The sequence below is a fragment of the Chiloscyllium plagiosum genome, chromosome 19, assembly GCF_004010195.1.
Source record: "Chiloscyllium plagiosum isolate BGI_BamShark_2017 chromosome 19, ASM401019v2, whole genome shotgun sequence".
NCBI classification, from domain to species: domain Eukaryota; kingdom Metazoa; phylum Chordata; class Chondrichthyes; order Orectolobiformes; family Hemiscylliidae; genus Chiloscyllium; species Chiloscyllium plagiosum.
The window spans coordinates 24,475,421-24,499,837 of NC_057728.1; the positions used below are offsets into that span (position 1 = coordinate 24,475,421).

General features: G+C 40.1%; 1 protein-coding gene across 1 annotated transcript in view; it reads left to right on the top strand.

The window, feature by feature from the left end:
- Window positions 1-24,417, top strand: part of cacna1c (calcium channel, voltage-dependent, L type, alpha 1C subunit) — an 890,104-nt gene that overhangs the window by 778,337 nt on the left and 87,350 nt on the right. Inside the window, exons 35-36 of the mRNA XM_043708872.1 lie at window positions 7,929-8,085; window positions 15,826-15,953. Of these exons, the coding sequence (XP_043564807.1) occupies window positions 7,929-8,085; window positions 15,826-15,953 (285 nt within the window). The remainder of the gene's footprint in view (window positions 1-7,928; window positions 8,086-15,825; window positions 15,954-24,417) is intronic.

Here is a 24,417-nt window from a genome sequence, read left to right on the forward strand (position 1 = left end):
AATTCTGGATTTCCATCCTTGCCTCATTCACAGACTCACCCTCCTGTCTCTGACCACAGACCAAATTTATGGAATTAATTTAAGAAGTGTGATTACCTTGTGCTTTTTATGAACTTACTGTCTCCACTATCTCAAGCTGGTTCATAAGTAAAGACTCCTCCTGTCTTTTCCTCAGTCTCCTTCACATTGATGCTGACTGCTGCACAATCCTCACATTCTCCTTCACAATGATGCTTACTTCCTGCACACACCTCCCAGTCACAAGTTTTAAGTCATTTCAACTGTTTTCTGGGAGATAGCATAATATTTCATACAATTTTTTAAGCATCGCCATATTATCCAATCTGATCACTGGTGGATGGGACTTGGCAATTTTCAATATATCATTAAATTTCCAATCGTTCTGTCAATTTGATTTTGCTTTCTATTTCTTTCACCATTGTAAATATTGTTTTCTTCTGTCTATCGTCCCTGGCATATTGTCGCTTTAACATATTAACATGACACACTTGCTAATTTTTCCTCCAGTCTGCAGTACACATCCTTAATTCACATAATATAAATTATTTTTTAATTGATAAAATCTAATGAACCTTTCTTTTAATGGTACTGCAAGTATAGGTAACAGTACTAATGCCTTGGCAAAATTCCAAGTTTTGGCTATTTTGCTTGCTATAATTTTCATTGTTCATTAAGCAACTTCCAATTTTTTTTGTCCAACTCATATGTTAAGGTTTTCTTCCAGAAAATTGCACTAAGGTTGGTCACTGAGCTTTGATTTAGAAAGTTTTATTTAATTATTTTAAGAATCCTTTCACCTCATGTCGATAAAAATGTGTTATGAATCTATAAACAACACAAAAGTGCACATATGTACAGTAGTCAAGTGAAATATTTACTGATACCCTCGCTTATGACAGAGGAATGAGGATTTAAAAATACTAACTTTCAAATGAAATTCAGCATCTGTGGTCGATAATTTGATTGTGGCTTAGTTCTATTTAGAAAGACATGGGGGCTCTGAGAAGAGCCTTTGGCTTCAGATATTTAGATTTCTAGCTTCTTATTTCTTGGCTGATGATTTCTTCACTAATTGCTTCCTGTCTGTTGTTTTCTTCATTTTCTTTACTACTTTCCTCGGGTTTCCATTTTAACAATTTTGAGCCTTTTTTCAACCTACCTTCTAATACTGAACCTTACCTAGCACTGGAGTTTCTCAACATCAATCCCGCTGTCAGCCAAAACTTTCTTTATCGTGACCAGTGATACCCCCTTGTGATCATTGCAACTTGGCATAACCTTATTGCTGTTTTAGAGCTTAGGCAAGAGCTGCAAATTCCTAGAATTGCCAGTGAAATCAGGGTAGGTGTGTATTCAGCCAGAGGCAGCAATTTTTTGTAGCTTTCTTACTATTTATAACATGCACTCCAGGACAGAGAGGAATACAAAGGAAACAGAGTTTTAGTGGATCCAAGCCTACATTTGATAATTTCCCGTTTATTAGTGATGAACATTCACTGGCTCAAAATCTTCATGGTAGGTTACATGTTTAGCTTCTGGGCCAAATTAGGATGAGAGTAAACAAAGTAAAAATTAGAAATATGGGCTCAGATTTTCCAATCTCCAGGTGGTCAGGGATTGGATATATCCCCAGCCATAGATGTTGTTATCCCTCAGATGTCCAAATACACTCTCACCCTGACTATCTCCACCACCTGACTATCCTAACACAGTCTATCCTCTTATCCATTTACCTGTCATCCTATCTGCTCACTCACACACCTGCCACGCTACTCCTTCACCCAACTGTCACATATACCTTACCATCACCCACCTGCAACCCTGCTCCTCTTTTCATCTTTATTCCAAGAATGACTCAAATTAACCTTCTCTGAACTGTTTTCAAAGTAATTGTGACTTTTTAGTAAAAATAATGAGATCAAAACTGTATTCAACACTCCAGATATTGTATCACCAATATCCTGGACAACTGCGGCAAAGTTCATTACTTTTATATTCCAATCCCCTTGCAATAAGTTACAACATTTCATTCGCTTTCCTAATCAATTGCTGTACCAGCATAGGAGTTTCATGTGCTGTCTGTACGAGGGATTCCTCATCATTTAAGTAACATACTGTTTTTCTATTCTTCCTGTCAAAATAGACTTGCTCACATTTACCAATATTATACTCTATCTGACAATTTCTTTCCGACTCACATAACCTGTTTGAAGTTCACAGAATTCCAGGTGTTTGTCCGACGAAGTCCCCAATATAGTTTTAATTTGGAGACATCAGTGTTGGACTGGGGCGTACAAAGTTAAAAATCAAACTACACCAGATTATAGTCCAACAGATTTATTTGGAAGTACTAGCTATCAGAGCACTGCTCCTTCATCAGGTGGTTGTGGAGTATAAGATCGTAAGACACAGAATTTATGGCAAAAGTTTACAGTGTGATGTAACTAAAATTATATATTGAAAAAGACCCGGACTTTTTGTTAAGTCTCTCATCTTTTTAGAATGAACATGTTGGTTTCAGTTTTTTCATATGTAAATCGCAGAACTTTTTAAAAAGTTACATTCTCAAGTGAACTTTGGGCTGACATGACACCAATTGTTAAAGTTCAGGATATGGGATGCAGGACCACCTTCACAAAATCAGAAGCCATGCCGGTGTGGGGATTAGTGGAGGTGCCTGATCTGAAGGATGGAATGCAGTCCCCATTTAGATGGTCGTCAAAAGGTTTTTTATATTTGGGAATTATTACCCCTGCCGTCCCCCAGCTGTATAAAGCTAACTATGCACAATTACTGGAAAGGATAAAACAGGATTTGCAGCGGTGGGAGGGATTACCGTTATCATGATTGGGCTGAATAGCCTGTTGTACTCCATGAGAATGCTCCCTTTGTTGCTACCCAGACAAGTGTTATGGAGGCTCAGTGGTTGGCTAGGGTCCTTTATTTCGTGTTGCAGGCACCCCCAAATAAAATTTACTAAATTGCAGCTCCCGCAGGTTGAGGGGGTGGTGGACCTTCTGGACTTGAGGAGATATCAAATAAGCGCCCTGTTAGCATACATGGGAGACTAGGGGCATTCAGAGTCAATTTGGCTTGACGTTGAAGCCTTGCAGTCGAGATGTCCCCTAGTTAATCTATTACTCATGGATAAGATGAAATCCATGATTGAGCAGTGTAAGAGCCCCATCATTTTAAATACGGTGAAAGCTGAGAGGATAAGGAGGCAAGATGAGAGCAATTGGCTTAAGACCTTGTAGTTTACCCCGTTGAATTGAATTGAATTAAATTGAATTGAATTTATTGTCGCGTGTACCAAGGCACAGTGAAAAGCTTTGTCTTGTAAGCAATACAGGCAGACCACATAGTTAAGTAGCATAGAAACAAAAATAATAGGTAAACAACAGCAAAAACAAAAACACAGGTACAGGCGAATGTTAAGAGTTTGAGAGTCCATTCAGGATTCTAACAACTGTAAGGTAGAAACTGTTTCAAAACCAGCTGATGCATGTGTTCAGGCTTCTGTACCTTCTCCCCGATTGTACTGGTTGTAGAAAAACACTGTTAGGGTGGGATGGATCTTTGAGAATGCTGGTTACCTTTCCTTGACAGCGGGCCTGGCAGATGTTCTAGGCAGAAGTGAAGGGCAAATGATATGGATCTCTTGGTCCATTAGGCACATTGGAGTGGGTCAAGAGTAGTGGGGAAGGTGGAGTTGATTAATGCCATGACCAGCCTTCCAAAGCACTTCATGACCACTGGGGAGTAGTCATTGAGACATGCTGCATGAGCCTTCTGAGGCACAGGAGTGATGTTGGCCCTCTTGAAACAGGCAGGGACAGTGGCCTGCTGCAGGGAGTGGTTGAAGATGTCCGAGATCTCTACCAGTTGATCTGCACATGCTCTGAGTGCACAGTCTGGTATTCCGTCTGGTCCTATCGCTTTCCTTAGATTCACACGAAGGAAAACTTATCTAACCTCTGATGCAGTGACTGTTGGGATAGGTTCGTCAGCACCTGTCGGAATAGGTGTTACCTCTCTGCCAAAATTCTGCTCAAAGTGACCTGGGAGGAATATGTCATCATCTGCTATCTTGCACTGTCTCTGATGTCATTCAGTCCTTGCCATAGTCTTCAGGTGTCTCTCTGGTCTGTAGTTTGGATCGGTATTGATCCTTGGCTGTCTTAATGGTTCTGCGAAGGTCATACTTGGATTCCTTACATTTGAGTGGGTCTCCTGATCTGAAGGCCTCACACCTGGTTTTGAGAGGGTTCTGTATGTCCTTATTCATCCAGGGTTTCCTTTCGGGGAACACCCGGATTGACTTCCTCGATATGCAGTCGGTATGCAGTCTTCCACACAGTTGCTGATACACTTGCTCCTGTTGGCGGGAGCCCAAGTATTTAAATCTGGGGCAATGGACTCCAGCTTTAAGCTTTGGGAGAATAAGGGAATCTCTTGTTTGGGAGATTTATTCGAGGGGGATAAATACGGGTACAATGACTGGTGCTCCCAGAGGTGGAAGCTTCAGTGGAGGTGTGGTAGGCAAAATAGCATAAAGTAATGTGATATAATTTAATTAGTTAATTTGAATTTAGCTTAATTTAATTTTTATTTAATTTGATTGTAGTTTAGTTTAGGTTACATGGATACGTTTGTTCTGGTAGAATAGTAGGTAGTTTATTATTAATAGTATGGTGATATGACATTGTTGTACTACCTCTATCTTCTTGTATTTTGGGTTTTTTATGTATAGTTGTTTTGTAAAAGATTCGAAAAAGTTTTTAATAAAAATATTTATATAAAACAAAGGTGATTGTTTGATGTCCTCTCTCCAGGCTTGGTTGGTCAGTTGGTCTCAGCATGGTTCAAGTGAAGTCTATCCCACGAGAATACCTCCCTTCTATCCCAGTACTGGTGCCAGCAAAGTTCCCTGTAAGCTGCGCATGTAGTCACTGACATTCCACACAAAGTGATTCATATGCCAATGCAGATCAAGGTGTGGAGATGCCGGTGTTTGACTGGGCTGGACAAAGTTAGAAGTCACACGACACCAGCTTATAGTCCAACAGGTTTATTTGAAATCAGAAGCTTTCAAAGCGCTGCTCCTTCGTCAGGTGAACTTCAAGTGTCTTGTGAACGCAGATCACAGTGTTGACTTCTGGTTCATTGCCTCACGTGGACCTTGGAGGTGTGTGCTGAAAAATAAATTAGAGAGTACGCTGGATGTCAAAACCTCATGAAACCTATTTATACCATTTCACTCTAAGCCACACATTTATCTCCTTGATTTTATTTATGTTTTCCATGGCTCAGGTAATCATAAGATTATTACCTTGGAAATTCTGCTTTTTAGTTAAGCTCCTCACAGTTCAAAATCTTTCCAGTCCAATCAATGTTACCTTGGCAATTTTTCACATTGTCAGGTAGATGTCAGTGTTGTAACTGTACTGGAATAGCTAGGTTGCAGCCAATTCTGGGGCACAAATCTTCAGTATTATTGCTGGAATGTTGTCAGATTTCATAGCTTTTGCAGTATCTAAACAGTTTCTTGATATCATGTGGAGTAAATCAAATTGGTTGACGACTGGTATCTGTAAGCTTGGGAACAACTGCTGAATCATCCACTCGGCACTTCTGTTTGAAGACTTCTGCAAATGCTTCGGCCTTATCTTTTGCACTGATGTGCTGGGGCTCTTCCATCATTGACAATCAGACCAATGTGGACCCTGTTCCTCAGTGAGTTGTTTACCTGTCTGTCCCCACTCATGACCAAATGTAACACAACTGCAGTGCTTAAATCTGATCCATTAGTTGTGGGATCACTTACTGCATATGCTGTTTGGAATGCAAGTAGTCATCTTTGGTAACTTCAACTGTTTGACACTTTATTTTTATGTATACTTGATGCTGCTCCTTCTGCACTCTCTATTGAACCAGGGTTCATCACCTGGCTTGATGGTAATGGTTGAGTGGGAGATGTACTGTACCATGAGGTTACAAATTGTGCTGGAGTGCAACTCTGCTGCTGTTGATAGCTCACAGTGCTTCATGGATGCCCAGTCTTGAGTTGCTAATCTATTTGAAGTCTGTCCCATTTAGCACAGTGATAGTGCCACACATGCTGGAGATGTTATCAATGTGAAGGTGGGGCTTTGTGTCCACAATGACTGTATGGTGGTCACTGTTACTGATACTGTCATGGACACATGCATCCTCAGCAGGCACATTGGTGAGGACGAGGTCAAGTACGTTTTTCCCTCTTAGTGGTTCCCTCATCACCTGGCACAGACTCAGTCTAATAGCTATGTCTTTTAGAACCCAACCAGTTCAATCAGCAGTGTCGCTGCCAAGCCACTGTTGGTAGTAGTGGATATTGAAATCCCCCACTCATGATACTTTGCACCACCTAAGTGCTGTTCAACATTCATCAGTACAAGGAGGATAGTGTGTGGTAACTAGCAAGAGATTTCCTTCCCCATGATATCATGAGACTTCACTCTGTCCAGAGTTAATGGTGAGGACTCATGGGACAACTCCCTCCCACTACGCAGTGTTAGGGACCTGGGTTTTATTACAGCCTTGGGTGACTTTGTGGAGTTTGCATGTTCTTCCTGTGTCTGTGTGGGTTTCTGTCATGGTCCAAAGATGTGCAGGTTAGGGGATTGATCATGCTAGATTGCCCTGTAGTGTCCAAGGATGTGCAGGCAAGATGGACTAGCCGTGTAGGGTTATGAAGATAGGATGGGGAAGTGAGTTTAGGTGGAATGTTCTTTAGTGGATTGGTGCAGACTCAATGGGCTGAATGGCCTCTTCTGCACTTTACGAATTTTATAATTCTTTGACTCTATATCACTGTGCTGCCACCTCCTCTGAGCTTTTCCTGCCAGTGGGACAGGGCATATCCAAGGATGGTGATGGTGGTGTCTGGGACATAGTCATACTCATAAAATTATAACTTTCAGACAATATCAGGCTGTTGCTTGACTCATCTGTGGGTTAGATAGCACTAGTCCTTTGGCACTAGTCCCAAAATATTATGAAGAAGAACTTTGCAGGGTTGACAGGGCTGAATGAATTGCAGCATGGCTGTTAGGGATGATTAAAATGGATACAAATAAACACCCAGTAAGAACAACCTAGAGACCAATTGTAAGATTGTAACAAGATAAGTGGTTCAATATTAATTAGTTGAGGTTCTTTTACCCAGTAAATCTATAAAAGGAGGTACTAAAATTGTGAGTTGAATATATGAATGTTATATTTGATGAGCATTTGAGTGTTTTGTGAGTTTGTTGATACAGGATTGTTGTGCATTTGTAGGCTCTGATATTACATTATTACATCTACAATTTATAACAACCTTTGATCCATTTCACACCCAGAATAGAAGAGAAAATCCTCACAATCTGGATCAGAATCTCCCTATTGCCACACCCTGAATAATCAGAGTCTATCGCCTGGTCAGAGATCTAAGTTTCGGTTATCTGTTCTGCTGCAAATCCATTCCAACAAAGGCCCAACCAATCACACTGTACAAATTGTTTTACTTTTCCAAGTATTTTTTGCATCTGTCTCGTGATGAGAAAAAGGTTTTGTTTTCATGCTTCCTTTTAGTTTTTCAGTTCTGTGATACCAAGCAATTGATAAAAAGTATGTATTTTAAATATATATAAAGCGAGAGTTAGAGCTTGGAGGGGATGAAGGTTTATCAACTCAATTGTCCCTTTTTGTAAGTTTACTTCCAACCGTGATGAACACCGATGAAGTTTATCCGCAATACTTTTTAGGATGTATTCCACTGTTTTATTTCAAAAGAATGTTATTTTCTTCAAATACAGATTGAGCTATATCGTATCATACATGGTTCTTTAATAAAACAAGTCAACATTTATGGTTTGCATTTCCAGATGTGCTACAGGTGAGGCCTGGCAGGAGATCATGTTATCTTGTCTCCCAGGAAGACATTGTGAAAAAGAGCCAACGCGTCATGAAACAGAGCTTAACTGTGGAACTTATTTTGCTTTCTTCTACTTTGTTAGTTTCTACATGCTGTGTGCCTTCTTGGTGAGTACACATCCAGAAGGATTCTTGGTATTTTCCATTTAATGAATAAAGTATTCAGTTGAAATATATAGCGCTCAAGAAAAATTACAGGTCATATTGTATTCTGTGGATTAACCTCTAATCTCCAACCTTCCATTGCAACTTTTGAGTAACAACGTTAATACAGAATGTAGCCCAGTGCTATTATGCATTGTTCATCTAATGAACTTTGAGAAATGATAGTCTGTATCAGTTTCTCATTATTGACAGGAAGTGTTGTGGAATCAGAGTTCTCAAACTCTGACAGAACTCTTCAGTGCTTAGTTTCAATACTTATACGAATGACCATGTGAAAAGGCTTTTAGCTAAACAGGCAGGTAAACGTAGTGCAAGCTCCTTTTCTACAATTCTAAACAGCAAGTTTTAGAAGCAAATTACACTTTTTAATGGCATATTTTTATATAGCTGTCAATTAAAATCCCAGTCTGCACTTTTTCCCATCTGGCAGCTATTTTATTCCACTGCTTTCTTAAGTGATTGAGGCACTTTTCAAACAGGATCCTTACAAATTAATTTAAATCAATATCCTATGGAGTCATTAAGACACCATTGCAAATTTAGTTGCCCACTGAACAAAGCATCCACATGAGAGATCAGACAGATAAGTTTAGAACTTGTCTTTATGGAATGAGGGAGGCAGAAGTTTACTTTAAATATTTGAAGTCCTCCACCCTCAACCCCATCCCATTAACTACTTACCTAAATGTAAGTCACATGCAACCTTTGCAGGCCAAATGGTTGTGAATCTCTCCAGATACCTGTTTCAGTGAGCAGCACATTGGCACAATGTTAGTAAGCTTGAAGCCTTAAATACACAATGTCTTTCAGTACAGTTTCCAAATAGATACTTTGCATCCCTCCAATTCTCAAGTGTGCATTAATTAACATTTCCTTGTACCCCACTCCTCAACTTACTGTTACATAAATAAAGGATTGGAAACATACAAAAAAACCTGGCTAAAAGAATAGGCAATTACATTTTAAGATGTGTTATTCTAGATCACCAAATCATGTTATAATCTCAGAGCTAATCGTCAGTTTAAGTTGTGGCTGGAGACCAATAATTTTTGAAGTAGACAAAATGTTAGTTCCCAGGGAGAAGAGAATACATGCAATGTCTGAGTGTATTATCACTGGGCTGTTAATCCAGAGACCCAGGTAATGTTCAGGGGACCCAGTTTCAAATCTCACTTCAGCTGATGGTGGAATTTGAATTCAATCAATATCTGGAATTAAACATCTAATGATGACCATTAATCCATTATCGACTGTTGGGAAAACTCATCTGGTTCACTAATGCCTTTAGGGAGAGAAACTGCCATATTTACCTGGACTGTCCTACATGTGACTCCAGACACATAGCAATGTGGTTGACGTTTAACTACCCTCTGGCAATTAGGGATGGGCAATAGCAAGCTTCCAATGGTTTAAAACTCAATAAGAGAATAAAGCCACAAATTTTCATGGTTTTGAGCAAATAACAATAACATACCATACCAGTTACAACAGTAATACAATCTGCACTACATGTAGAACTTATTTGTAGCACCCAGATTTAACATGTGGTAAACATGGATAACAACTGACTAATAGCACTTAGACCTTGGTACTTGTTCTAACAGTAGAGAGATGTTTGACAGCACAGACATGTCCGTCTGTTCTTTGGACTTAACTCGCTTTACAGAACACATGTAGCTCAGCTGCTTTCTCTGCTGGACAGTCAAAAATCAACATTCCTAACATGGACAGTTAAAAATCAACATTCCTAACTTGTCTCCTTCCCATAATACTGACTTCTCTTACTCAGTTTGTCTTCTTTGAACTCCTGTTCAGTGACCCCTGAACTTCAGTGAGCTTAAACTAGTCTGGCTTTGGTGGTGGAGGTGGTGGTGGGCAGTGGGGGGGATTGGGGGAGGAACCCTAAGCAGTAGTGAAAGAAAAGAGAAGTTGAGGCTGGTATGGAACTTAAAGAGACTGAGTTAAATAGGCAGGCAAGAGCACAGCAGAGGATGCGGGAAGTCCAATGAATTAAAATGCAGTTATTTCAATGCAAGAGGCTTGACAGGTAAGGCAGATGAACTCTGCAAGGATGGGAACATGGGACTGGGTTATCATAACTATTACACAAACATGGCTGAGGGAGGGACAGAACTGGCAGCTCAGTGTCCATGGTTTGGATGCAATGGGAAGGATAGAAAAGAGGCAAGAAAGGAGAGGGAGTAGCGTTTTTCGATTAAACATCACAACAGTACTTAGAGAGGATATTCCTAAGGGATCATCCAGTGAAGCCAATGGGTGGAACTGAGAAATAACAATTGGATGATCACTTTGAGGAGATTTTACTACAGGCCCTCCAATAGTCAGTGGGAAAATGAGGAGCAAATACGTAGGGAGATTGCAAGTAGCTGTAAGAACAATACAGTGTAATAGTAGAGGATTTTAACTTTCTAAACATAGACTGGGATTTCCATGGAGTTAAGGGCTTGGATGGAAAGGTATTTGTTAAGTTTGTTCTCAACTAATATGTGGATGGCCCTACTAGAGAAGAGGTAAAACTCGACCTTCTCTTGGAAATAACTCAGAAGTCACACGACACCAGGTTACAGTCCAACAGGTTAATTTGAAATCACAAGCTTTCAGAGTGCTGCTCCTTTGTCAGGTGAAATCAACCTCATAACCTGGTGTCGAATGATTTCTGATTTTGTTCATCCCAGTCCAATGCCAACACCTCCACATCTTGGGAAATAAGGCAGAGCAAGTGACTGAGATGTCAGTAGGGGAGCACTTTGAAACCAGCTACCATAATTCTATTAGTTTTAAAATAGTAATGGAAAAGGATAGGCCTCGTCCAAAATTAAAGTGCTAAATTGGGAGAAGGCCAATTTTGATGGTATCAGACAGGAACTTTCAAAAGTTGATTGGGAAGGATGTTTGCAGACAAAGGGATGTCTGACAAATGAGAGGTTCTCAAAAATAAAATTACAAGAGTTCAGGGATAGCATGTTCCTGCTAGTGTAAATGGCAAGGCTGGCAGGAGTAGGGAACACTGGATGACTTGAGACAAAAAGAAGGGGGCATATGTCAACTGGGATCATGTGAATCCTTTGAGGAGTATAGGAGTATATTTAAGAGGAAAATCGTGAGGGCACAAAGGGGACATGGGATAGCTCTGGTAGATAAGGTTAATAAGAATCCAAACAAATTCTACAAGTATATTAAGGACAAAAGAGTAACTGGGGAGAGAATAGGGGCCCTTAAAGATCAATGAGGAATCACAGGAGATGAGATCCCAACTGAATATTTTTCAACACTATTTACTGTGAAGAAAGAGATGGAAGTTCAGGAACTTGGGGGTAAATAGTGGTGTCATGAAAAGAGTCTGGATTACAGAAGAGGGGGTGCTGGTCTGAAGAAGGGCTTATGCCCAAAACGTCGATTCTCCTTCTCCTTTGATGCTGCTTGACCTGCTGCGCTTTTCCAGCAACACATTTTTAAGCTCTGATCCCCAGCATCTGCAGTTCTCACTTTCTCCTAGGTCTTAAAGCACATACAGATAGACAAATCCTCAGGACCTGATCCCAGAATATTGTGAGAAGGTAGGAAAGAAATTTCCCCGAGCAGAGATATTTGTAACATTCATAGTCACAGGTGCAATGCTGTAAGACTGGAGGGTGGCTAAAGCTATACCATTATTTAAGAAAGATGGCAAGAAAATGCCAGGGAGCCACAGACTGGTGAGCCTGATGTCAGTGGTTGGCAGGTTGTTGAATGGGATTCTGAGAGACAGGATTTACATAAATTCAGAAAGGCAAGGTATGATTAGGGTTAGTCAGTATGGCTTTGTGTGTAGGAAGTCATGACTCTCAATCTTTTTGAAGAGGTGATCAAGAAGCAGATGAAAGCAGAGTGGTAGACATTGTCTACATGGACTTTAGCAAGGCTTTCAACAAGGTTCCACATGGTAGATTGGTTAGTAAGATTAGATCAAATGGGGTCCAGGGAGAGCTAGCGAATTGAATACAAAATTGGCTTGACAGTAGGAGACAGAAAGTGGTATTAGAGGGTTGTTTTTCAGACTGGAGGCCTGTGACCAGCGGTGTGCTGCAATAATCAGTTCTTGGTCCACTGTTGATCATTTCTATAAACAATTTGAATAAGAATATAAGAGGTATGGTTACTAAGTTTGTGGATGACACCAAAATTGGTGAATGGTGAAGAAGGTTATCTGAGAACACAACGGGATCTTGATCAACTGGGCTAGTGGGCTGAGGAATGACAGATGGAATTTATTTAAGATAAATCCAAGGTCTTGCATTTTGGGAAGACAAACCAAAGCAAGACGTACACAGTTAACGGTGGGGCCCTGGGCAGTGCGTTGAACAGAAAGAATTAACAGTGCAGGTACATAGTTCTTTGAAAGTGGTATCACAGATGGGCAGGGTGATGAAGAAGGTGTTTGGCACAGTTGTCTTCTTTGGTCAGAACATTGAGTACTGGAGTTGGGACATCATATTATGGCTGTACAAGATATTGATAAGGATACATTTGGAATACTGCAAAAAATACTGGGCATCCTCCTATACAAAGGATGTTATTAAACTGTAAAGGGTCAAAAAGATTTACAAGGATCTTACTGAGACTGCAGGATTTGAGTGATCAAAAGAGGCTGGATGGAGACTTATTCCCTGGATCATAGGAAGCTGAAGGGTGACCTTGTAGAATTTTATAAGATCATGGGCATAGATAAGGTGAATAACCAAGGTCCTTTCCCCAAGTTAGGGGAGTCCAGAACTAAAGTGCATAGGTTTAAGTTGTGAGGTGTAAGATTTAAAAGGGGCAACTTTTTCATACAGAGGGTGGTACATATATAGAACAAGCTTCAGAGAAAGTGGTAAAGGTAAATACAGTTACAACATTTAAAAGGCATTTGGACAGGTAAATGGATAGAAAGGTGAGGGGGGATATGGGCCAAATGCAGTCAAATGGGATGAGTTCAGTTTAGGCAATCTGGTCGGCATGAACAAGTTGAGCCAAAGAGTCTACTTCTGTGTTGTATGACTCTGTTACCAATCAAAATAATTGCAAAAAGCCTCTCTTCCATCAGCTTTGTGGAGAAGCTTATCACTTGTGGATTGCAGCTGTTCAAGAAGGCAGGTCAAACCCACCTTCTTAAGGATGGTTAGGGATGGGTATTAAATACTGGCTAAGCAGTAATATCCACATCTTGGGAGCAAGTAATGTTTTAAAATGTTCATCTCATTAGCACCTTATTCCCACCTAAAACAGGATGGTAAAATTTTAAGGCACAAAAAATGTGTAGTCCATGTTGCAATCACTTTGATATTTCTCTCTGTTTCACCTCTTCTGTTCCTCTCCTTTTATTTTACATTGTTCCTTTCTCTTAACTAATTTGATTTTATCTCTATCACCTTCTGGTACTTTTTTTTCTTTCCTTTTGGAAAGTCACTGGTGAGTGATATATGTCAGGAATTGAGTCACTAATAGCAGCAACCTGCACTTGGGATGGAGATAGTGCAAATATTGTGGCTATCAAACTTCAAAAGATATCAAATGAATCTGTCTGTCTCTTCATCCCTGTCTCATAGATGTTTGTAATTCATCTCTCTCTCTCTGTCTCATGGTCATAGCACAGATGTCCTGTAATCATTAAAAGATATACAGTGAAAGACTTAGTCAATTTTTAAAGTGAGTTTATAATTTTCAATAAAGGAAAAAAGCATATTATAGCTCTTATTTCTTTCTCTGCCTCTCTCTACTTCTGTCTTTCTTGCACTCTCTGACCCCAATGTTTATCTTTCTTCTCTCTAATTCTGATGCCTATCTAAGTTTTTCTGTCATGCTGTTACTCTCACTTTCTCTGAGCTCAATTTTGCCTCATCTCAGATGCAAGTGTTATGACATGATGGTGAACCCTTCTGTTAATTAAACCAACACCCAGAAAAGCTCACCTCGCTTCATAATCTGTTAAAATATGAGTAACAGACAACTCTCAAATTTCACTATTTAAATAAAATAATATCAATTTATTCTTTAACTCTAAAAGTGAATATTAAAGAAGAACTATTCACAACACTTAAATGCCCCTTTCTCTTAATTGCTTATCATCTGCATCTAACTGTCTAACAAAATGCTGTTCCAATAAGACATTTACGAAAATTACATCAATTCAATTTCAAAACCGCCTAGCGGTTGTTGTCTTCGGTGTCTTTCTTTTTCCTGCTGAAGGTCTCCCTGAATCGTCGTCTTTCTTTTTATTGCGAATATATTTCATATGAAAAGGAACCTTTGATACAGAGTGTTTTCTAATCTCTTGGGTCTCTCTCAATGGCAGTTGCTCTGTCTCCAATTTTCAAAATGCCTGCATTTTTATTTCCCCAACATCGGTTCATCTCATTGGTTCCATGTTGGCAAAACAATAAATTCAAGCTCAATTGGGTTTTAGTATCCTAGGGTATAATTTAAACTGGTTAAATTTGAGTTGTTGTCAAAACAGTAACCAACTCAGGTATCCATTTCACAGCCAAATGTTACATATATTCAATTTTCTAGTACACTCTGCGACTGCCATCTAGTCATATACACAGATGCTTGTTATCTCTCAGTTCAGAACAGCATTCACACTCTCTTAAAGGTACAGTATACACCTTCAACTTTATAACACAAGTAATAATTAGCAAAAATGAGATAATTAATTCGCTTCAGAATACATCTGAAATTTTTAAAACTAAAACAACATTGATCTTCTCTCTACAGGTCTTTCTATCCCACCCCTCTGTTGCTTATCACATTTCAGAAATTTAAAGCTACAAATGTGTTATCACAACATTTTGATTTTCATACATATCTATGTTTTCCCCAGACCTTTACACAAAAGCAGTGGTTCTGCACCTGAACTGTAAAGTCAGGGATGACATTGACTGGATTGCCTTGCAGCAATTTAAGGCTATGATCTTTAATGGCTCAGGGTGAACATCTTGGAGAATGGCCATCTCCAAGAGTTACCAAGTAATCACATGGGAACTGTGTCTCCTGTTGGGACTACAGTTAATCTCCCCCAAGCAAAGCCACCTTGCCAAATAGGATCTTAAGGATGAGTTTGGAGGCTGAAGGGCATTTAATGAGGCTGGGGACTCCAGATTGTCTTTTGCCTTTGCCCCAACTGAGCCCAGAGCAGAAAAACCTGTGGATGCTAGGTGCTTTGGTGAATATGAAAAGTTTACATTATTGGGATTCAGAGTGGCATTTCAGTCAGTGTGTAGTGATAGTATCGAGAGTGTGGTGCTGGTAAAGCACAGCAGGTCAGGCAGCATCCGAGGAGCAGGAAAATCAGTGCTATGGACATAAGCCCTTTATCAGAATGCTGCCTGACATGCTGTGTTTTACCAGCACCACACTCGACTCTAATCTCCAGCATCTGCAGTCCTCACTTTTGCCTTGTGGGATAGTATGTTTACTTTGCAAATATATGAATATGCATGAATGTTAAATTGCTATATGAATCAAATGTAGATCTTCTGCACTTGGTTTAAATGGATCCTTATGTTCCCTTATATTTAAAGTAGTCATTGCCCAGTAATATTTCATTACCAACTACATTGTAAAGGCAGAATATCATACTATTTTTTCTTTTAAAGCTTGAATTTGCTCCACATTTGCTAACTAAATTTCTCTTCCTCTCAGATTATCAACCTCTTTGTAGCTGTAATCATGGATAATTTTGATTATTTAACCCGTGATTGGTCTATTCTTGGTCCACATCATCTGGATGAATTTAAGAGAATCTGGGCTGAGTACGATCCTGAGGCCAAGTAAGTGCAGCAACTTAAAACTCGACATTTGAAACTTGTTTTTTAGATTAATGTATTTAATTTGGTATTTTGTGCTTCTGATTAATATCACAAATCCTCAGCTATATGCAGTAATTATAATAGCTATGACTCTCATAATGGCCATAATGCAGTAGCTTATTTCACAAATGCCAGGCTTAGAGTCATAGAGTTCTACAGCATGGAGAAAGGCCCTTTGGCCCAAACTGGTCCATGCCAAGCAAAATGTCCATGAACACGAACCCAATTTTCCTGCACTTGGCCGATATCCTTCTAAACCTTTCCTATCCATGTAGTAAGTCTAACCAAAATGCCTTTGAAATGTTGTTAATGTGCCCACTTCAACCACTGCCGCTGGCAGCTCATTCTATATGTGTTCCACCCTCTGTGTAAAAAAAAGTTGCCCCCCCAGGTTCCCTTTTATTCTTTCCCCTCTAACTTAAACTGATGCCCTCTAGTCCTTGATTCCCCAGCCCTGGGAAAAAGACCAAGTGCATTCATCCTATCCATGCCTCTCATGATCTTATATATTTCTATAAGATCCCCCTCAATCTCCTACACTCTAAAGAAAAAAGCCCTTGCTTTCCTATAAGTCAGATCGTTGAATCCTTGTAAATTTCTTCTGTACTCTTTCCAGTTTAATAACATCCTTCCTATAGCAAGATGTCCAAAACTGAACATATTACTCCAAGTGCGGCCTCACCAGCATCCTTTACAACTACAGCATAACTTCCCCACTTCTATACTCAGTGCCCTGACTGATGAAGGCCAGTGTGTCAAAAGCCTTCTTCACTGCCCTGTCTACCTGTGACTCCACTTTCAGAGAACCGTGCACCTCAACTCCAAGGCCCTTCTGTTCCACTCCCCTCCTTAAGGTCTACCATTCACCATGAAACGCTTATCTTGAATAGACTTTCCAAAATGCAAGACCTCACACTTATCTATATTAAACTTCAATTGCCATTTCTCAGCCCACTTCCCCAGCTGATCAAGGTCCTGCTGCAATTTTTGATAATCTTCCTCACTGTCCATGGTGCCTCCTATTTTAGTGTCATCTGCAAACTTACTAATCATGCCATGTACATTCTCATCCAAATCATTGATATAAATAACAAACAGCAATGGGCCAAGCACTGATCCCTGAGGCACTCCACTAGTCACAGGGCTATAGTCTGACAAACCTCTTTCCACTATTACCTTCTGCTTCCTACCATCAAGTCAATTGTGTATCCAATTTGCCATCTCTTCCTAGATTCCATGTGATCTAACCTTCCAGAGCAATCTACAATGTGGAACCTTATCAAAGGCCTTTCTGAAATCCATATAGACTACATCTACTACCCTGCCCTGTGCTCGTCAACCTTCCTGGTCACTGGTGGCTCAGTGGTTAGCACTGCTGCCTTACAGCGGCAGGGACCCCGGTTCAATTCCCGCCAGCAACTGTCTGTGTGGAGTTTGCACATTCTCTCTGTGTCTGCGTGGGTTTCCTCCGGGTACTCTGGTTTCCTCCCACAGTCCAAAGATGTGCAGGTCAGGTGAATTGGCCATGCTAAATTGCCCATAGTGTTTAGTCAGGGGTAGTTGTAAGGGAATGGGTCTGGGTGGGTTGCTCTTTGGAGGGTCGCTCGGTGTGGATTTGTTGGGCCAAAGGGCCTGTTTCCACACTGTAGGGAATCTAATCTAATCAACTCTAACAAATTTGTGAGGCTTGATCTCCCACACACCCAGCCTTGCTGACTGCTCCTAATCCAACCCTGTCTTTCCAAATACATGTATAGCATATCCCTCAGAATCTACTCAAGTAACTTAACTATCACAAATGTTTGGCTTACTGGTCTATAGTTCCCAGGTTTTTCTGTGAAGCCCTTCTTGAATAAGGGCACAACCTTCACTACCCTCCAGTCTTCCGGGACCTCACCTGTGGCTAATGATATTGCTAAAATGTCAGCCAGGGTTCCCACAAGTTCTTCTCTAGCCTCTTGATGTGTTGTTGGCTATATCTAGTCAGGACCAAGAGATTTATCCACCTTCATAATTCTAATACATCCAACACCTCCTCTACTATGATATGGACTGTCCCCGTGAAATGGACTGTCCCCGTGATATGGACTGTCCCCGTGATATGGCCACTAACTTCCCCAAGTTCCCAAGTCTTCATGTATTTCTCTATCATAAACACAGCGAAAAAATATTCATTGAGGACCTCGCCCATCTTCTTCGGTCTGCACATCCATTTGGTCCTTGAGGGGTCCTATTCTCCCTCTAGTTATTATTTCTCCTTCAATATACTTAAAGAACCTCTTTGGATTCAAGGCTATCTCGTGCCTCCCTTTCACCCTCCTGATTACCTTCTTCAGTAAACTCCTGTATTCCCTATATACATCCAGGGATGGACTATGGTTTCTGTCTCCTAAACACAGAACTATACATTGTATGCAAATATAACAATGATGTTTCTCTTTGCAATATTGAGGAATATATGTAGGAAAAAGAAAAAAATGCAGAAACCAGTTGCTGTAGAGGTTTCTGCCCTGTTGTGCTGTCCTGCTTTGTCCCCAGTTGTATAAGTGAAAGACCTGTAACACTTGACATACAGCTCTGCCATAAACAATATGTTAGAATCATCAGAGCTTATGCCTCAATCTTAATTCCAGTGAAGATGCAAAGAACAATTTCTACTCTGACTGTGCTGAAAACCTCACTGCCATCCAAAATGAAGCAAAGAATCATCCATCTGGTGAACTTTAATTCCAAGGTTGATTATGATTTCGATGTCTGAACCATAGTCTGTGGGAAAAGCCAATGCAAATAGAGACCTCCTGCTGATGTTAAATTAGAGTGATGATTAATCAAAGTGGTTTGATTATACAAAACATCCTCCATCACCAGAAGGATAAACTCAAAGCTACATGGAGACATCTTAGACCAAAGCATTGGGGCCTTAATTGCTTGGGTCCAAAATTGTTATTTGATCTTTGCAAGAGATCCATGCGTGCTGATCAGGCGATTGACTTGTTCAGTTAATAATGAGCATTCACTTAGAATCAAAATGTCTCAAAGCCCAAAAGCCCAGGATGAAGATGATCAAAGACATAGCCTTAAAATTGTCCAATCAAGTGTAGCTCACAACCAGTCTGGAAATTTTTCACACATCTAAGGCTCAGCTGTACTAGGCTCCTGTGTCCAAACCATTAATTTAAAACATTGTCATCACCAGTACTGATTTAATAGAAATGATGCTCAAATATGTGATCTCCTCGAATGCAGCTGTCATTGCCTGATGGAACAAGTCAAGAAGACCACTTTCTATGAGCTGAAGGTTGACAATTCATTTTTTAGCTATGTCCTGTGGGGCTCCGGGTATTTCCTCCTGCACTCTTCGTTGAACCAAAGTTGATCCTCAGCCAAAACGTTTGGAACTTTGTTCCACAAACAACAGTGAATGCTGGATCAGTTATTAATTTTAAATCTGAGATACATCAATTTTTGTTAAGCAAAGGTCATAAGGGATATTGACAAAAGGCAGATATATGGAGTTAGGCCACAGATCAGCCATGACCTCATTGAATGTTGGAACAAGTTAAAGGGGTAGTATAGCCTACACCTGTTCCTATGATCCTGTGTCGTTGCAGGGAAAATGGTGGAGCAGTAATGGCAGGAGTTACTGAGGTAATTCAGAAGGCACAGAAATTCATTGCAGGGAAGAAGAAGCATACTAAGGGTAGGATGAGGTTACCATGGCTGGCAAGGGAAATCAGGGATAGCATAAAATCAAAAGAAAAATCGTAGTTTATGGTGAAGATTAGTGGGGAGCCAGAAGATTGGGAAGGTTTTAAAAACTAGCAAAAGGCAATGAAAAAAAACAATAACGGAGGAACAGATGAAATATGAGAGTATGCTAGCTAGTAATATAAAAGAAGATTGCAAGAGATTTTTAGATATGTAAACTGTGTTATGGATTAGGCCAGACCACTCAAAATATTCTTCAGCAGTCAGCCCGAGACCTAACTTTGCAATTTGTTTTGGTAAATGTCCAGTGAAAATTTCCCAGAGTAAGATAACTAGTTTGACTACTAGATTTTAAAACAGACAAAAACTTTATTCACAAAATTACACAATGAAACACAAAGAACAGAATAAAAGAACCCCTACAGAATGCAGGCTATTCAACTAGACTTAATTATGCTGTTCCAAATATACACAACAGTCCCAATAAGCAAATTCCCTTTAAAAACCAGTTTAAAGGATCACATGCTTACAAGTTGAAGTTGAAGGGCAGAAAAGAGAGAGAGTTTCCACACAGCTCCCTGTTGAACATCCCAGTTCAAGACTGAACTAAAACTGCTCAGCTCAGCTCAGCTAGCTTAGAGAGCTGACCATACCCCTTTCTTTATACAGGTCACTTCTAAAGCATGACCACTTTGGCCTGCAGTCTCATCTGTTTACACGTTAAAAAAAAGGCCTCTCAAAATTCTTTTCATCTCTGTGCCAAACCAAACTGATTGGAGTCCAGCCCAGTTTATTGCCCCTCTGAACGAAATCAAGGACAGAGTCTCCTTGAACCAAGGAACAGCTTTTTTACAAAAAAGGATTACCTTCGTGACACCCCCCTACCCCTCCCCCCCTTAAAAAAAAAGAACTATCAATACCAAAAGATGGCTTCATTTTTAACCCTTCAAAATCCTGGTTAGTAGTTTAAACATACATATACATTATAACTAGAAACCACATGCAAATTCAGGTCACGGGACACCCACCACCGAACGCCTCCGTATCTCATTCAAGTCTCGATAATGCATCGACAATCACATTTTCACGAACTGCCACCTGCACAATTGTCAAATTGAATGGCTGCAACAGCAAGCTCCATCTAAACAGTCTGGCATTTTTGTCCTTAAACTTTTCTACAAATGTCATTGGATTGTGAACAGTATGTACGGTTGTCTCAGATGCATTGCTGATAATATAAAGGCTGAAATGTTGTAATGCCAACACCAATCTTAAAGGTTCTTTCTCCATTGTTGCATATTTCTGTTGATGAATATTCAACTTCCTGGAAAAATACCCAATGGGTCTTTCTATTCCCTCGTCATCTTCCTTCAGGAGCATCGTACCAACACCCACATCACTGGCATCAACAGACACCTTGAAAGGCTTCATGTAATCCGATGTGGCTAATACTGGAGCAGTGGTTAACACAATTTTTAGGCCGTCAAATGCCTTTTGACAGTCCTCTGTCCACTGAAACTTCTTGCCCTTTTTTAACAATTCGATGAGTGGAGCAGCCACACTGATAAAGTTTGGCACAAACTTTCGATGAAATCCACTCAACCCCAGGAACCGTAGTACTGATTTTTTTGTTGACAGTGTGGGAAATTCCCCAATTACTTTCATTTTGGCATTTCGTGAGACCATTTCTCCATGTCCAATAACATAGCCCACAAGGGTGACTTAGGCTTTAGCAAATTCACTTTTAGCTAGGTTTACCACCACCCCTGCCTTCCGAAGTTGATCGAACAAGTCCGATAAATGCTGTAAATGTTCCTTCCATGAGTGACTAAAATCACCAGGTCATCAATGTACACCACACAGTTAGGTAACCCTGCAATGACTTTCATTCGGTCTCTGAAACATGGCTGGAGTGCTTTTCATGCCAAATGGCATGACTTTGAACTGATAGAGTCCATGTGGCGTTACGAAAGCAAAAATTGCCTTTGCTCTCTCCAATAGAGGTACTTGCCAGTAGCCTCTGAGCAAGTCCAACTTAGAAATGTAAGTTGCTTGTCCTACTTTTCCGACACAGTCCTCCAATTGTGGAATTGGATATGCATCAGTCTTTGTAACGGCATTGACTTTGCGATAATCTACCCATAACCATTGGATGCCATCTGGCTTTGGCACCATGACTATAGGTGAGCTCCAGTCAATGTGACTCATTTTGACTTTGCCATCTTGGAGCATGCGCTTTATCTCCTTCTGAACTTGTGCCAACTTTAGAAGGTTACGCCTATAAGGACTTTGCTTAATTGGAACAGCATCTCTTATATCTACATCATGCATAATTAGGTTAGTACTTCCCAGTTTATTTCTGCATATCTCCCCATATGATAGGAATAACTCTTTCAGGTCATTTTGATTTTCTTGTGGAAGGTAACTCAATAATTTATCCCAATTTTTGGCAACTTCCTCATTGTCCAATTTGATTCGAGGAATATCCAATTCAGAATCCTCTGAACTTGGTTCTTCCTTCTGTGCTGTAATCATTAACACCTTCTCCTCTTGCTTTCCTTCCCTATCAAAATACCTTTTAAGCATAGTCACATGACATACTCTGTGAGATTTCTTCTTGTCTGGAGTCCTTATCAACGAGTTCATCTCATTCAATTTCTTCTCAACTTGATAAAGTCCACTAAACCTTGCCTTTGAAGGCTCACCTGTTACTGGAAGTAACACCAATACCTTATCCCCAATTGCAAAACTGTGAATATGTGATTTCTTATCTGCTTCTTGTTCCATTGTGTGCTGTGATACTTTTAAACGTTGTCTAGTCAACTCTCCAGTTCTATTTAATCGTTCTCTAAAATTTGACACATAGTCCAAATAGGTGGTCTCTGAATTTTGACTTATCAATTTCTCCTTAATTAATTTTAATGATCCTCTTATTTCATGCCTAAACATTAATTCAAGTGGACTGAATTTGGTTGATTCATTTGGTGCATCTCTGATCGCAAAATGTAAAAGTGGAACTCCCTTAGCCCAATCATCTGGATAATCCTGACCATAAGCCCTCAGCATGATCTTCAGTGTTTGATACTGGCAGTGCTAGAGAGATCTTCACTGAGATCTACCTTTCCCTTTCCACGTGAGGATGTCTCTTTGCCTCAATTTCTATCCTTCATGGACTGAAATTGATTCTGGAAGCCAAACCATGTTTTATGGATCAGCTCATAATCATCAGCCACTTCAGCTGCTAAACTTACAGTTTTAGCTCTCTGCTCTTTCACTTGAGTTTGCATTACTTCAGGCAGTGAATGTTTGAATTCCTCCAAAACAATTACCTCTCTAAGGGCATCATAGGTTTGCTCGATTTTTAAAGTTCTTATCCATCTATCAAAATTACTCTGTTTGATCCATTCAAATTCAATATAAATTTGACCAGGGTCCCTCCTTAGATTCCTGATATGTTGTCTATAGGTTTTTTGGTAAACCTCATATGCACTTAAAATGGCTTTTTTCATTTCCTCATACTCCCCAGATACCTCCTCTGATAGGGATGCGAATACCTCACAAGCACTACCTACAAGTTTTGTTTGGATCAAGAAAACCCAAATTGCCACTGGCCACTGCATTTGTTTAGCCACCTTTTCAAATGAGATGAAAAAGGCTTCCACATCCTTCTCATCAAATTTAGGCAATGCTTGAACATGCATAAATAGTTTATCATACTTTAAACAGCTTCTGACTACCAGGGCTTGCTCATCTTCACTCTCTTCCTCACTAAGCCTACCCTGAGCTTTATCTCCAGCCTTTGAAGCTGACTTTCCTTTTTAAGTGTCAGTTTTTGAAGTTCTTTTTCTTTCTCTGTTCTCTCTTTCCCTTTCTTCTGCTGCTCTCTTTTTCTCTCTGTTCTCCTGCTCTCTCTTTTTCCCTCTCTTCTGCTTTTAATCATAGCTCAAGCTGTTTCATTTCTGCTGCCCTTTCCTTATATCTCGCTTCCAACTCAAGCTGCTTTATTTGCAATTGAATTCTTGCCATCTCTATAGATTCTGATGGTTTCTTCAGCAAGTTTAAATGCTGACCTACGCTCTAACTATCTCTCCTTTCCTCATAGACCCAGGCAGTTTCAATTCTAGCTTCTCTGCTAATTCTTGCAACTTGGTCTTATTCACTTTTTGCAAAACCTCCAAAGTCACTGCATCCACATCCAGAAAACTTGTGGTGACTGAAAGAGCCATTACTATCCCAAGCTTTGCCTTCTGAATCAAACCAACGCCTGAAATAAAGAAACTAGCACCTACCACTCACTGTTTAAAATCCCGCAAAGAGCTCCCAATCAGTTATGGACTAGGCCAGATCACTCAAAACATTCTTAAGCAGGCAGCCCTAGACCTAACTTCGCAATTTGTTTTGGTAAGTGTACAGTGAAAATTACCTGCAGTAAGATAGCTGGGTTAACTACTAGATTTTAAAATAGACAAAAGACTTTATTCAGAAAATTACACAATGAAACACAAAGAACAGAATAAAGAACCTTACAGAACTCAGCCTATCCAACTCGACTTAATTATGCTGTTCCAAATATACACAACAGTCCCAGTAAGCAAACTCCCCTTTAAAAACCACTATAATGGAGCACATGCTTACAGGTTGAAGTTGAAGGGCAGAAAAGAGAGAGAGTTTCCACACAGCTCCCTGTTGAACGTTCCAGTTCAAGACTAAACTAAAA